Consider the following 11,789-nt stretch of genomic DNA (forward strand, 5'->3'; position numbering starts at 1 on the left):
AGCTCCCTCTCTCCCTGCAGCACTGAGCTCCCTCTCTCCCTGCAGCACTGAGCTCCCGCTCTCCCTGCAGCACTGAGCTCCCTCTCTCCCTGCAGCACTGAGCTCCCTCTCTCCCTGCAGCACTGAGCTCCCTCTCTCCCTGCAGCACTGAGCTCCCTCTCTCCCTGCAGCACTGAGCTCCCTCTCTCCCTGCAGCACTGAGCTCCCTCTCTCCCTGCAGCACTGAGCTCCCTCTCTCCCTGCAGCACTGAGCTCCCTCTCTCCCTGCAGCACTGAGCTCCCTCTATCCCTGCAGCATACTTATTGAGGATCTGGGGAACCATGCCAAATATTTTTCTATTGAGGGGGAAAAGGTGTTGTCATGTCCTCTTCACGAATTACTTGGTGTGTTTGGACCATGACAGTTTCTTGCTGATGTGGATACCAAGGAACAAACTCTCCCCTACAGCCCCGTTGATGTTAACGGGGGCCTGTTTGGCCCGCCTTTTCCTGTAGTCCACGTTCAGCTCCTTTGTCTTGCTCACATTGAGGGAGAGGTTGTCCTGGCACCACACTGCCAGGTCTTTGACCTTCTCCCCATAGGTCAAATCCAAATCTCATAGGTCCAAATCTCATCATTGTGATCAGGCCTACCACTGTTGTGTCGTCAGTAAACTTAATGATGGATTTGGAGTCGTGATTGGACACACAGTCGTGGGTGAACAGGAGGGGACTAAGCACACACCCCTGAGGGGCCCCAGTGTTGAGGATCAGCGTAGTAGACGTGTTTTTGCCTACCCTTACCACCTGGGGGGGCGGCCCGTCAGGAAGTCCAGGATCCAGTTGCAGAGGGAGGTGTTTAGTCCCAGGGTTCTTAGCTTAGTGATGAGCTTTGAGGGCACTATGGTGTTGAACACTGAGCTGTAGTCAAAGCATTCTCACATAGGTGTTCCTTTTGTCCAGGTGGGAAAGGGCAGTGTGGAGTGCGATTGAGATTGCGTCATCTGCGGATCTGTTTGGGCGGTATGCGAATTGGAGTGGGTCTAGGGTTTCCAGTATAATGATGTTGATGTAAACCATGGCCAGCCTTTCAAAGCACTTCATTGCTACCGAGTGCTATGGGGCGGTAATCATTTAGGCAGGACATGTAAGTATTACAGACTCGGTCAGGGAGAGGTTGAAAATGTCAGTGAAGACGCTTGCCAGTTGGTCCCCGCATTCTTTGAGTACACGTCCTGGTAATCCGTCTGCCCTGCGGCTTTGGGAATGTTGACCTGTTTAAAGATCTTGCTCTCATCGGCTACACAGTCGTCAAGAACAGCTGGTGCTCTCATGCATGTTTCAGTGTTGCTTGCCTCGAAGCGAAGGAATTTAGCTCGTCTGGTAGGCTCGCGTCACTGGGCAGCTCGCGGCTGGGTTTCCCTTTGTAGTCCGTAATAGTTTTCAAGCCCTGCCACATCTGACAAGCGTCAGAGCCGGTGTAGTAGGATTCAATCTTAATCCTGTATTGACGCTTTGCTTGTTTGATAGTTCATCTGAGGGCATAGCGGGATTTCTTATAGGCGTCCAGATTAGTGTCCCGCTCCTTGAAAGCGGCAGCTCTAGCCTTTAGCTCAACGCGGATGTTGCCTGTAATCCATGGCTTCTGGTTGAGATATGTACAGTGCCTTGCGAAAGTATTCGGCCCCCTTGAACTTTGCGACCTTTTGCCACATTTCAGGCCTCAAACATAAAGATATAAAACTGTATTTTTTTGTGAAGAATCAACAACAAGTGGGACACAATCATGAAGTGGAACGACATTTATTGGATATTTCAAACTTTTTTAACAAATCAAAAACGAAAAAATTGGGCGTGCAAAATTATTCAGCTCCCTTAAGTTAATACTTTGTAGCGCCACCTTTTGCTGCAATTACAGCTGTAAGTCGCTTGGGGTATGTCTCTATCAGTTTTGCACATCGAGAGACTGACATTTTTTCCAATTCCTCCTTGCAAAACAGCTCGAGCTCAGTGAGGTTGGATGGAGAGCATTTGTGAACAGCAGTTTTCAGTTCTTTCCACAGATTCTCGATTGGATTCAGGTCTGGACTTTGACTTGGCCATTCTAACACCTGGATATGAACCATTCCATTGTAGATTTTGCTTTATGTTTTGGATCATTGTCTTGTTGGAAGACAAATCTCCGTCCCAGTCTCAGGTCTTTTGCAGACTCCATCCATCTTCCCATCAATTTTAACCATCTTCCCTGTCCCTGCTGAAGAAAAGCAGGCCCAAACCATGATGCTGCCACCACCATGTTTGACAGTGGGGATGGTGTGTTCAGGGTGTTGCTTTTACGCCAAACATAACGTTTTGCATTGTTGCCAAAAAGTTCAATTTTGGTTTCATCTGACCAGAGCACCTTCTTCCACATGTTTGGTGTGTCTCCCAGGTGGCTTGTGGCAAACTTTAAACAACACTTTTTATGGATATCTTTAAGAAATGGCTTTCTTCTTGCCACTCTTCCATAAAGGTCAGATTTGTGCAATATACGACTGATTGTTGTCCTATGGACAGAGTCTCCCACCTCAGCTGTAGATCTCTGCAGTTCATCCAGAGTGATCATGGGCCTCTTGGCTGCATCTCTGATCAGTCTTCTCCTTGTATGAGCTGAAAGTTTAGAGGGACGGCCATGTTTTGGTAGATTTGCAGTGGTCTGATACTCCTTCCATTTCAATATTATCGCTTGCACAGTGCTCCTTGGGATGTTTAAAGCTTGGGAAATCTTTTTGTATCCAAATCCGGCTTTAAACTTCTTCACAACAGTATCTCGGACCTGCCTGGTGTGTTCCTTGTTCTTCATGATGCTCTCTGCGCTTTTAACGGACCTCTGAGACTATCACAGTGCAGGTGCATTTATACGGAGACTTGATTACACACAGGTGGATTGTATTTATCATCATTAGTCATTTAGGTCAACATTGGATCATTCAGAGATCCTCACTGAACTTCTGGAGAGAGTTTGCTGCACTGAAAGTAAAGGGGCTGAATAATTTTGCACGCCCAATTTTTCAGTTTTTGATTTGTTAAAAAAGTTTGAAATATCCAATAAATGTTGTTCCACTTCATGATTGTGTCCCACTTGTTGTTGATTCTTCACAAAAAAATACAGTTTTATATCTTTATGTTTGAAGCCTGAAATGTGGCAAAAGGTCGCAAAGTTCAAGGGGGCCGAATACTTTCGCAAGGCACTGTATGTACGGTCACTGTGGGGACGACGTTGTCGCTGCACTTATTGATGAAGCCGGTGCCTGAGGTGGTATACTGCCATTTGATGAATCCGGGAACACATTTCAATATGTGCTAGCAAAACAGTCCTGTATCTGACCACTTCCGTATTGAGCGAGTCACTTGTATTTTCTTCTTAGTTTTTGCTTGTAAGCAGGAATCAGGAGGATATAATTATGGTCAGATTTGCCAAATGGAGGGCGGGGGAGAGCTTTGTATGCATCTCTGTGTGTGGAGTAAAGGTGGTCTAGAGTTTTTTTCCCTCTGGTTGCACATGTGACATGGTGGTAAAAATGAGGTAAAACGGATGTAAGTTTGCCTGCAGTGAAGTCCCTGGCTACTAGGAGTGTCGCTTCTGGATGAGCATTTTCTTGTTTGCTGATGGCCTTATACAGCTGGTTGAGTGCGATCTTAGTGCCAGCATCGGTTTGTGGTGGTAAATAGACGGCTATGAATAATATAGATGAGAACTCTCCTGGTAAATAGTGTGGTCTACAGCTTATCATAAGGTACTCTACCTCAGGCGAGCAATACCTTGAGACTTCTTTAATATTTGACATCGCGCACCAGGTGTTATTGACAAATAGACACACACACCCCGCCCCTGTAGCTTCTCTGTCCTGCCGGTGCATGGAAAATCCCACCAGCTCTATATTATCCGTGTCGTCGTTCAGCCACGACTTGGTGAAACATAAGATATTACAATTTTTAATGTCCCGTTGGTAGTATAATCTTGATCGTAGGTCATCTATTTTATTTTACAATGATTGCACGTTGGCCAATAGAAGAGATGGCAGTGGAAGTTTACTCAATCGCCTACGAATTCTCGTAAGGCAGCCTCCCTCTAAGGCAGCCTCCCTCTATCCCTGCAGCATACTTATTGAGGATCTGGGGAACCATGCCAAATATTTTTCTATTGAGGGGGAAAAGGTGTTGTCATGTCCTCTTCACGAATTACTTGGTGTGTTTGGACCATGACAGTTTCTTGCTGATGTGGATACCAAGGAACAAACTCTCCCCTACAGCCCCGTTGATGTTAACGGGGGCCTGTTTGGCCCGCCTTTTCCTGTAGTCCACGTTCAGCTCCTTTGTCTTGCTCACATTGAGGGAGAGGTTGTCCTGGCACCACACTGCCAGGTCTTTGACCTTCTCCCCATAGGTCAAATCCAAATCTCATAGGTCCAAATCTCATCATTGTGATCAGGCCTACCACTGTTGTGTCGTCAGTAAACTTAATGATGGATTTGGAGTCGTGATTGGACACACAGTCGTGGGTGAACAGGAGGGGACTAAGCACACACCCCTGAGGGGCCCCAGTGTTGAGGATCAGCGTAGTAGACGTGTTTTTGCCTACCCTTACCACCTGGGGGGGCGGCCCGTCAGGAAGTCCAGGATCCAGTTGCAGAGGGAGGTGTTTAGTCCCAGGGTTCTTAGCTTAGTGATGAGCTTTGAGGGCACTATGGTGTTGAACACTGAGCTGTAGTCAAAGCATTCTCACATAGGTGTTCCTTTTGTCCAGGTGGGAAAGGGCAGTGTGGAGTGCGATTGAGATTGCGTCATCTGCGGATCTGTTTGGGCGGTATGCGAATTGGAGTGGGTCTAGGGTTTCCAGTATAATGATGTTGATGTAAACCATGGCCAGCCTTTCAAAGCACTTCATTGCTACCGAGTGCTATGGGGCGGTAATCATTTAGGCAGGACATGTAAGTATTACAGACTCGGTCAGGGAGAGGTTGAAAATGTCAGTGAAGACGCTTGCCAGTTGGTCCCCGCATTCTTTGAGTACACGTCCTGGTAATCCGTCTGCCCTGCGGCTTTGGGAATGTTGACCTGTTTAAAGATCTTGCTCTCATCGGCTACACAGTCGTCAAGAACAGCTGGTGCTCTCATGCATGTTTCAGTGTTGCTTGCCTCGAAGCGAAGGAATTTAGCTCGTCTGGTAGGCTCGCGTCACTGGGCAGCTCGCGGCTGGGTTTCCCTTTGTAGTCCGTAATAGTTTTCAAGCCCTGCCACATCTGACAAGCGTCAGAGCCGGTGTAGTAGGATTCAATCTTAATCCTGTATTGACGCTTTGCTTGTTTGATAGTTCATCTGAGGGCATAGCGGGATTTCTTATAGGCGTCCAGATTAGTGTCCCGCTCCTTGAAAGCGGCAGCTCTAGCCTTTAGCTCAACGCGGATGTTGCCTGTAATCCATGGCTTCTGGTTGAGATATGTACAGTGCCTTGCGAAAGTATTCGGCCCCCTTGAACTTTGCGACCTTTTGCCACATTTCAGGCCTCAAACATAAAGATATAAAACTGTATTTTTTTGTGAAGAATCAACAACAAGTGGGACACAATCATGAAGTGGAACGACATTTATTGGATATTTCAAACTTTTTTAACAAATCAAAAACGAAAAAATTGGGCGTGCAAAATTATTCAGCTCCCTTAAGTTAATACTTTGTAGCGCCACCTTTTGCTGCAATTACAGCTGTAAGTCGCTTGGGGTATGTCTCTATCAGTTTTGCACATCGAGAGACTGACATTTTTTCCAATTCCTCCTTGCAAAACAGCTCGAGCTCAGTGAGGTTGGATGGAGAGCATTTGTGAACAGCAGTTTTCAGTTCTTTCCACAGATTCTCGATTGGATTCAGGTCTGGACTTTGACTTGGCCATTCTAACACCTGGATATGAACCATTCCATTGTAGATTTTGCTTTATGTTTTGGATCATTGTCTTGTTGGAAGACAAATCTCCGTCCCAGTCTCAGGTCTTTTGCAGACTCCATCCATCTTCCCATCAATTTTAACCATCTTCCCTGTCCCTGCTGAAGAAAAGCAGGCCCAAACCATGATGCTGCCACCACCATGTTTGACAGTGGGGATGGTGTGTTCAGGGTGTTGCTTTTACGCCAAACATAACGTTTTGCATTGTTGCCAAAAAGTTCAATTTTGGTTTCATCTGACCAGAGCACCTTCTTCCACATGTTTGGTGTGTCTCCCAGGTGGCTTGTGGCAAACTTTAAACAACACTTTTTATGGATATCTTTAAGAAATGGCTTTCTTCTTGCCACTCTTCCATAAAGGTCAGATTTGTGCAATATACGACTGATTGTTGTCCTATGGACAGAGTCTCCCACCTCAGCTGTAGATCTCTGCAGTTCATCCAGAGTGATCATGGGCCTCTTGGCTGCATCTCTGATCAGTCTTCTCCTTGTATGAGCTGAAAGTTTAGAGGGACGGCCATGTTTTGGTAGATTTGCAGTGGTCTGATACTCCTTCCATTTCAATATTATCGCTTGCACAGTGCTCCTTGGGATGTTTAAAGCTTGGGAAATCTTTTTGTATCCAAATCCGGCTTTAAACTTCTTCACAACAGTATCTCGGACCTGCCTGGTGTGTTCCTTGTTCTTCATGATGCTCTCTGCGCTTTTAACGGACCTCTGAGACTATCACAGTGCAGGTGCATTTATACGGAGACTTGATTACACACAGGTGGATTGTATTTATCATCATTAGTCATTTAGGTCAACATTGGATCATTCAGAGATCCTCACTGAACTTCTGGAGAGAGTTTGCTGCACTGAAAGTAAAGGGGCTGAATAATTTTGCACGCCCAATTTTTCAGTTTTTGATTTGTTAAAAAAGTTTGAAATATCCAATAAATGTTGTTCCACTTCATGATTGTGTCCCACTTGTTGTTGATTCTTCACAAAAAAATACAGTTTTATATCTTTATGTTTGAAGCCTGAAATGTGGCAAAAGGTCGCAAAGTTCAAGGGGGCCGAATACTTTCGCAAGGCACTGTATGTACGGTCACTGTGGGGACGACGTTGTCGCTGCACTTATTGATGAAGCCGGTGCCTGAGGTGGTATACTGCCATTTGATGAATCCGGGAACACATTTCAATATGTGCTAGCAAAACAGTCCTGTATCTGACCACTTCCGTATTGAGCGAGTCACTTGTATTTTCTTCTTAGTTTTTGCTTGTAAGCAGGAATCAGGAGGATATAATTATGGTCAGATTTGCCAAATGGAGGGCGGGGGAGAGCTTTGTATGCATCTCTGTGTGTGGAGTAAAGGTGGTCTAGAGTTTTTTTCCCTCTGGTTGCACATGTGACATGGTGGTAAAAATGAGGTAAAACGGATGTAAGTTTGCCTGCAGTGAAGTCCCTGGCTACTAGGAGTGTCGCTTCTGGATGAGCATTTTCTTGTTTGCTGATGGCCTTATACAGCTGGTTGAGTGCGATCTTAGTGCCAGCATCGGTTTGTGGTGGTAAATAGACGGCTATGAATAATATAGATGAGAACTCTCCTGGTAAATAGTGTGGTCTACAGCTTATCATAAGGTACTCTACCTCAGGCGAGCAATACCTTGAGACTTCTTTAATATTTGACATCGCGCACCAGGTGTTATTGACAAATAGACACACACACCCCGCCCCTGTAGCTTCTCTGTCCTGCCGGTGCATGGAAAATCCCACCAGCTCTATATTATCCGTGTCGTCGTTCAGCCACGACTTGGTGAAACATAAGATATTACAATTTTTAATGTCCCGTTGGTAGTATAATCTTGATCGTAGGTCATCTATTTTATTTTACAATGATTGCACGTTGGCCAATAGAAGAGATGGCAGTGGAAGTTTACTCAATCGCCTACGAATTCTCGTAAGGCAGCCTGACCTCCGCCCCCTTTTTTCCCGTCTTTTCTTCACACAAATGACGGGGATCTGGGCCTGTTCCTGAGAAAGCAGTATATCCTTCACATCGGACTCGTTAAAGAAAAAATATTCTTCCAGTTTGAGGTGAGTAATGTTGCTGCTACCGTCTCTTATGTACTAAATAAGTTGAAAAAATAAGTTACAAACAACTCGAAAAACCTAACAAAATAGCACAGTTGGTTGGGAGCACGTAAAACATCAGCCATCCCCTCTGGCTCCATTATAAGGTACAGGGTGGAGTAGCGGGTGGTAGCCAGATAGTAAGAGTGAGTAAGTTCAGGGCAGGGCACTAAGCGGAGGCTGGCTAGTGGTGACCATAACAGTCTGATGGCCTGTTATCTCCCTCTACCATCTCCCTCTACCCTCTCCCTCTACCCTCTACCTGTGCCCTCTCTCTCTACCCTCTCCCTGTGCTCTCTCCCTCTACCCTCTCCCCTCTCCCTCTCCCCTCTCCCTTCTCCCTGTGCCCTCTCCCTCTGCCCTCTCTCTCTGCCCTCTCTCTCCCCTTTGTTTCCTTTCTCCTCATCGCCAACTCTTCTTCTCCTTTATACCGCTCTTTCCACTCTCTCTTTCCACTCTCTCTTCCACTCTCTCTTACACTCTCTCTTTCCACTCTCTCTTACACTACCATTCTCTTCCATTTTCTCTTCCCCTCCCCACTTTAGTTCTCTCTGAGCACCCTGACAGAGTCTACATAGGACAGAAAGAGTGGAGGAGTCCATGAAAGCCTGATTCACTGTTGTTGCATTGTTAACACTGGAAGTAGAGCAGAAAGATACTATGTGTACTGTAGAAAGTAGTGTGATGTTGTGTGTGAGAGCACAGTAGTGACAGAGAACTGTGGTGACAGAGAACTGTGGTGATAGAGAACCAGTAGGATTGAATGTGGGCTAGATGACACCTGAGCCATGTTTAAACACATACAGACACAAACATGCCACTCCCTTACCCTCCAGAGCAGTCACACATGGGAAGATAACTGGGACCAAAATACCCCCATACAGATATGACAATAGCAGATGACCTACAGTGGTACTGACACATGCACTAGCTTAATATTCCATGAACACAAGCATAACTCTAGACTTCCTAAACTAACTTTGTCCTTCTCTCTCTCTCTCTCTCTCTCTCTCTCTCACTCCCTCGTTCCTGTCTCTCTGCATAGGCTAATGCCTGAAGCTGTGCTTGCAAATCATGCTGTGACACTGAGAGGGAGGGGAGGCTGGAGGAGGATAGAGGGACAGAGAGACGAGTCTGGGAGGACAAGATAATGAGGTTTCCATAGGAGGTTGCTGGCTGCAGCTCTGAATGCTTGGCAAAGTCACGCTCTCTCACTCTCTGAAGAGTATATTGCTAGTCTAGTCCTGGCCTGATAGTGTGCTTCACATTTAAGCCAGACGCAACAACAGCCAGCAGTATCCACCTTGGTATGAGGTCAATATCCAAGCCTCATCTTCAAACTATGATGTCACAGCACATCCCTCAAAGCAATGCTGCACTATCATCCCATATCACACCAAGTGAAAGAAAAGCAATCAAGCACAAACCATCTCTATTATATTGTAGTAAAGCAACAGTTACACCTTCCTCCTGAAGAACTGGAAATGAATGTGTTCTCTACTGTCATAGTTTAGCCTACTACTTACTTTTACACTTGAGCGCCTGCTGGGCGTTGATTGGCTGGTTACAAACGTCGCACCAGTCCTGAGTAACTGTTCTGGTCCAGAACAGGTGGCCCTCCCCTGTCTCCGCACGCACGCGCGGGTCCTCCTGCTCCTGGGAGGCAAATATTGACCAGGCCTCCTTCCGGTGTGGTTCTGTGCGCGCGAGTTTAACGACCCCTGTCCTTCCCTGAGTCAACCGCTCCATCGGTGGCCCCCCGGTGTCCCCTTTGGTACCCGGCTCGGTGGTCTCACCAGGGAAGCTGTGGGATGCGCGCATCCTGACTGGCCAGTCCCGATGTGAGTGTTCGCCAGTGTGTCCGTTTGTGGGCGCGCTTGATCTGTCACACTTGGCATCTGCTATCTGTTCGTTGGCCGATGTGCTTGACCGAACATTTGTGACGGTCTTCAGTGAACTCCCTCCGTCATCGGCATAGTCATTGCCGCTTGCCCTCCGTCCGCTTTGACCAGTGTCCTCCCTCGCCGCCGTCGTGTCTCTCTCCGTGTGCCCACAATCAGGCCTGCTGCTGTCGCGTTCTCTGTCGAAGCTACGTGGCACCAGCCCCGGCTGAGCCCCACTTCTCACCCCGGGATTCCCCCCTCCTACCTCGGCTGCTGCTCTTTGGTGTGCCGGGGTCAGCGGGGTTGCTGTGACTGCTGATAAGACCGACACCGAACCGCACTCCCGCTTCACCGATATCTTCCTGGTCACCATATTCTCCAGGGAGTATTTCCTCGGTAACGTTATTTTCTTCTTCCCGGTGGCCGTTATTTCCTTAAAGAAAAACTCCTGGTCTGGGCTAGGACGATGCTGTCTTGGTCCTACCACACTCATTGAAGCCATTGCCCTGCTCCCAATTCAATGCCCTAATAACGTGTGTGTATCGGTGCGTGTGCGGTGAATGTAAACTAAATTGAAGCGCGAGCCAGGCATGAAGTGTGACACATCTGCAACGACGATTCTGAAAGCGTTTAAATGCCACAGGGGGACGAGCACTCTTAAAGCGGCAGTGTGCTTAATCCAGGGATTTTTCAGTGATTTTACATGACAGTGTAGACTAACCAGGGATTAAACTACTACTAGGTTACTTCTACTAATACTACAGTACTATTATTATTTGTACTACTATTACAGTAGCCTACTACTACATTACTTATAGCCATGAAGAGCTCTGAAAGGCTGGTCATGGCTCACATCAACATCATCATGCTGGAAACCCAGCATGACCCACTCTGCCCCAACAGATCCACAGATGACACAATCTCAACCGCATTCCACACTGCCCTTTCCCACCTGGACAAAAGGAAAACCTATGTGAGAATGCTTTGACTACAGCTCAGTGTTCAACACCATAGTGCCCTCAAAGCACATCAATAAACTAAGGACCCTGGGATTAAACACCTCCCTCTGCAACTGGATCTTGGACTTCCTGACGGGCCGCCCCCTGGCCACGCTGATCCTCAACACTGGGGCCCCTCAGGGGTGCGGGCTTAGTCCCCCCCCCGTACTCTCTTTTCACCCACGACTGCATGGCCAACTACGACTCCAACAACATCATTAAGTTTGCTGATGATACAACAGTGGTAGGCCTGATCACTGACAACGATGAGAACCTATAGGGAGGGCAGAGACCTGGTAGTGTGGTGCCAGGACAACAACCTCTTCCTCGATGTGAGCAAGACAAAGGAGATGATCGTGGACTACAGGGGCTGTAGTGGAGCAGGTCAAGAGTTTCAAGTTCCTTGGTGTCCACATCACCAATAAACTATCATGGTCCAAACATACCAAGACAGTTGTGAAGAGGGCACGACAACACCTTTTCCCCTTCAGGAGACTGAAAAGATTTGGCATGGGTCACCAGATCCAGCACCAAGTCTAGGACCAAAAGGTTGCTTAACAGCTTCTACCCCAAAGCCATAAGACTGCTGAACAATTAATCAAATGGCCACCGGACTATTACATTCCTCCCCCCCCCCCCCCTTTGTTTTTTTACTCTGCTGCTACTCGCTGTTTATTATCTATGCATAGTCACTTTATAAATGACCTTGACTAACACTTGTACCCCCTGAAAATTTGGTAGGTTACTCCCTGGATATAGCCTTGTTGTTGTTATGTCATTTTCCTGTGTTGCTTTTTACTTTAGTTTATATAGTAAATATTTTCTTAACTCTATTTCT

At 46.9% G+C, this 11,789-nt stretch overlaps 1 protein-coding gene across 3 annotated transcripts in view; it reads right to left on the reverse strand.

Moving 5' to 3' along the window:
* The window catches only part of LOC139371301 (ras association domain-containing protein 5-like), a 52,137-nt gene extending 41,552 nt beyond the window's left edge, over positions 1 to 10,585 (reverse strand). Inside the window, exon 1 of one of the 3 annotated variants that reach the window (XR_011627220.1) lies at positions 9,597 to 10,575. Coding sequence is in view for 2 of the 3 variants with exons in the window: in XM_071111612.1 (XP_070967713.1) it covers positions 9,597 to 10,455 (859 nt within the window). In the remaining variant the exon portion in view is untranslated. Of the gene's footprint in view, positions 1 to 9,596 lie in introns of all 3 variants that reach the window. The other 2 variants (XM_071111612.1, XM_071111610.1) reach the window with 2 other exon arrangements.
* Between the last annotated feature and the right edge of the window lie 1,204 nt (positions 10,586 to 11,789).

Source organism: Oncorhynchus clarkii, chromosome 17 (assembly GCF_045791955.1).
Source record: "Oncorhynchus clarkii lewisi isolate Uvic-CL-2024 chromosome 17, UVic_Ocla_1.0, whole genome shotgun sequence".
Lineage (NCBI taxonomy): Eukaryota > Metazoa > Chordata > Actinopteri > Salmoniformes > Salmonidae > Oncorhynchus > Oncorhynchus clarkii.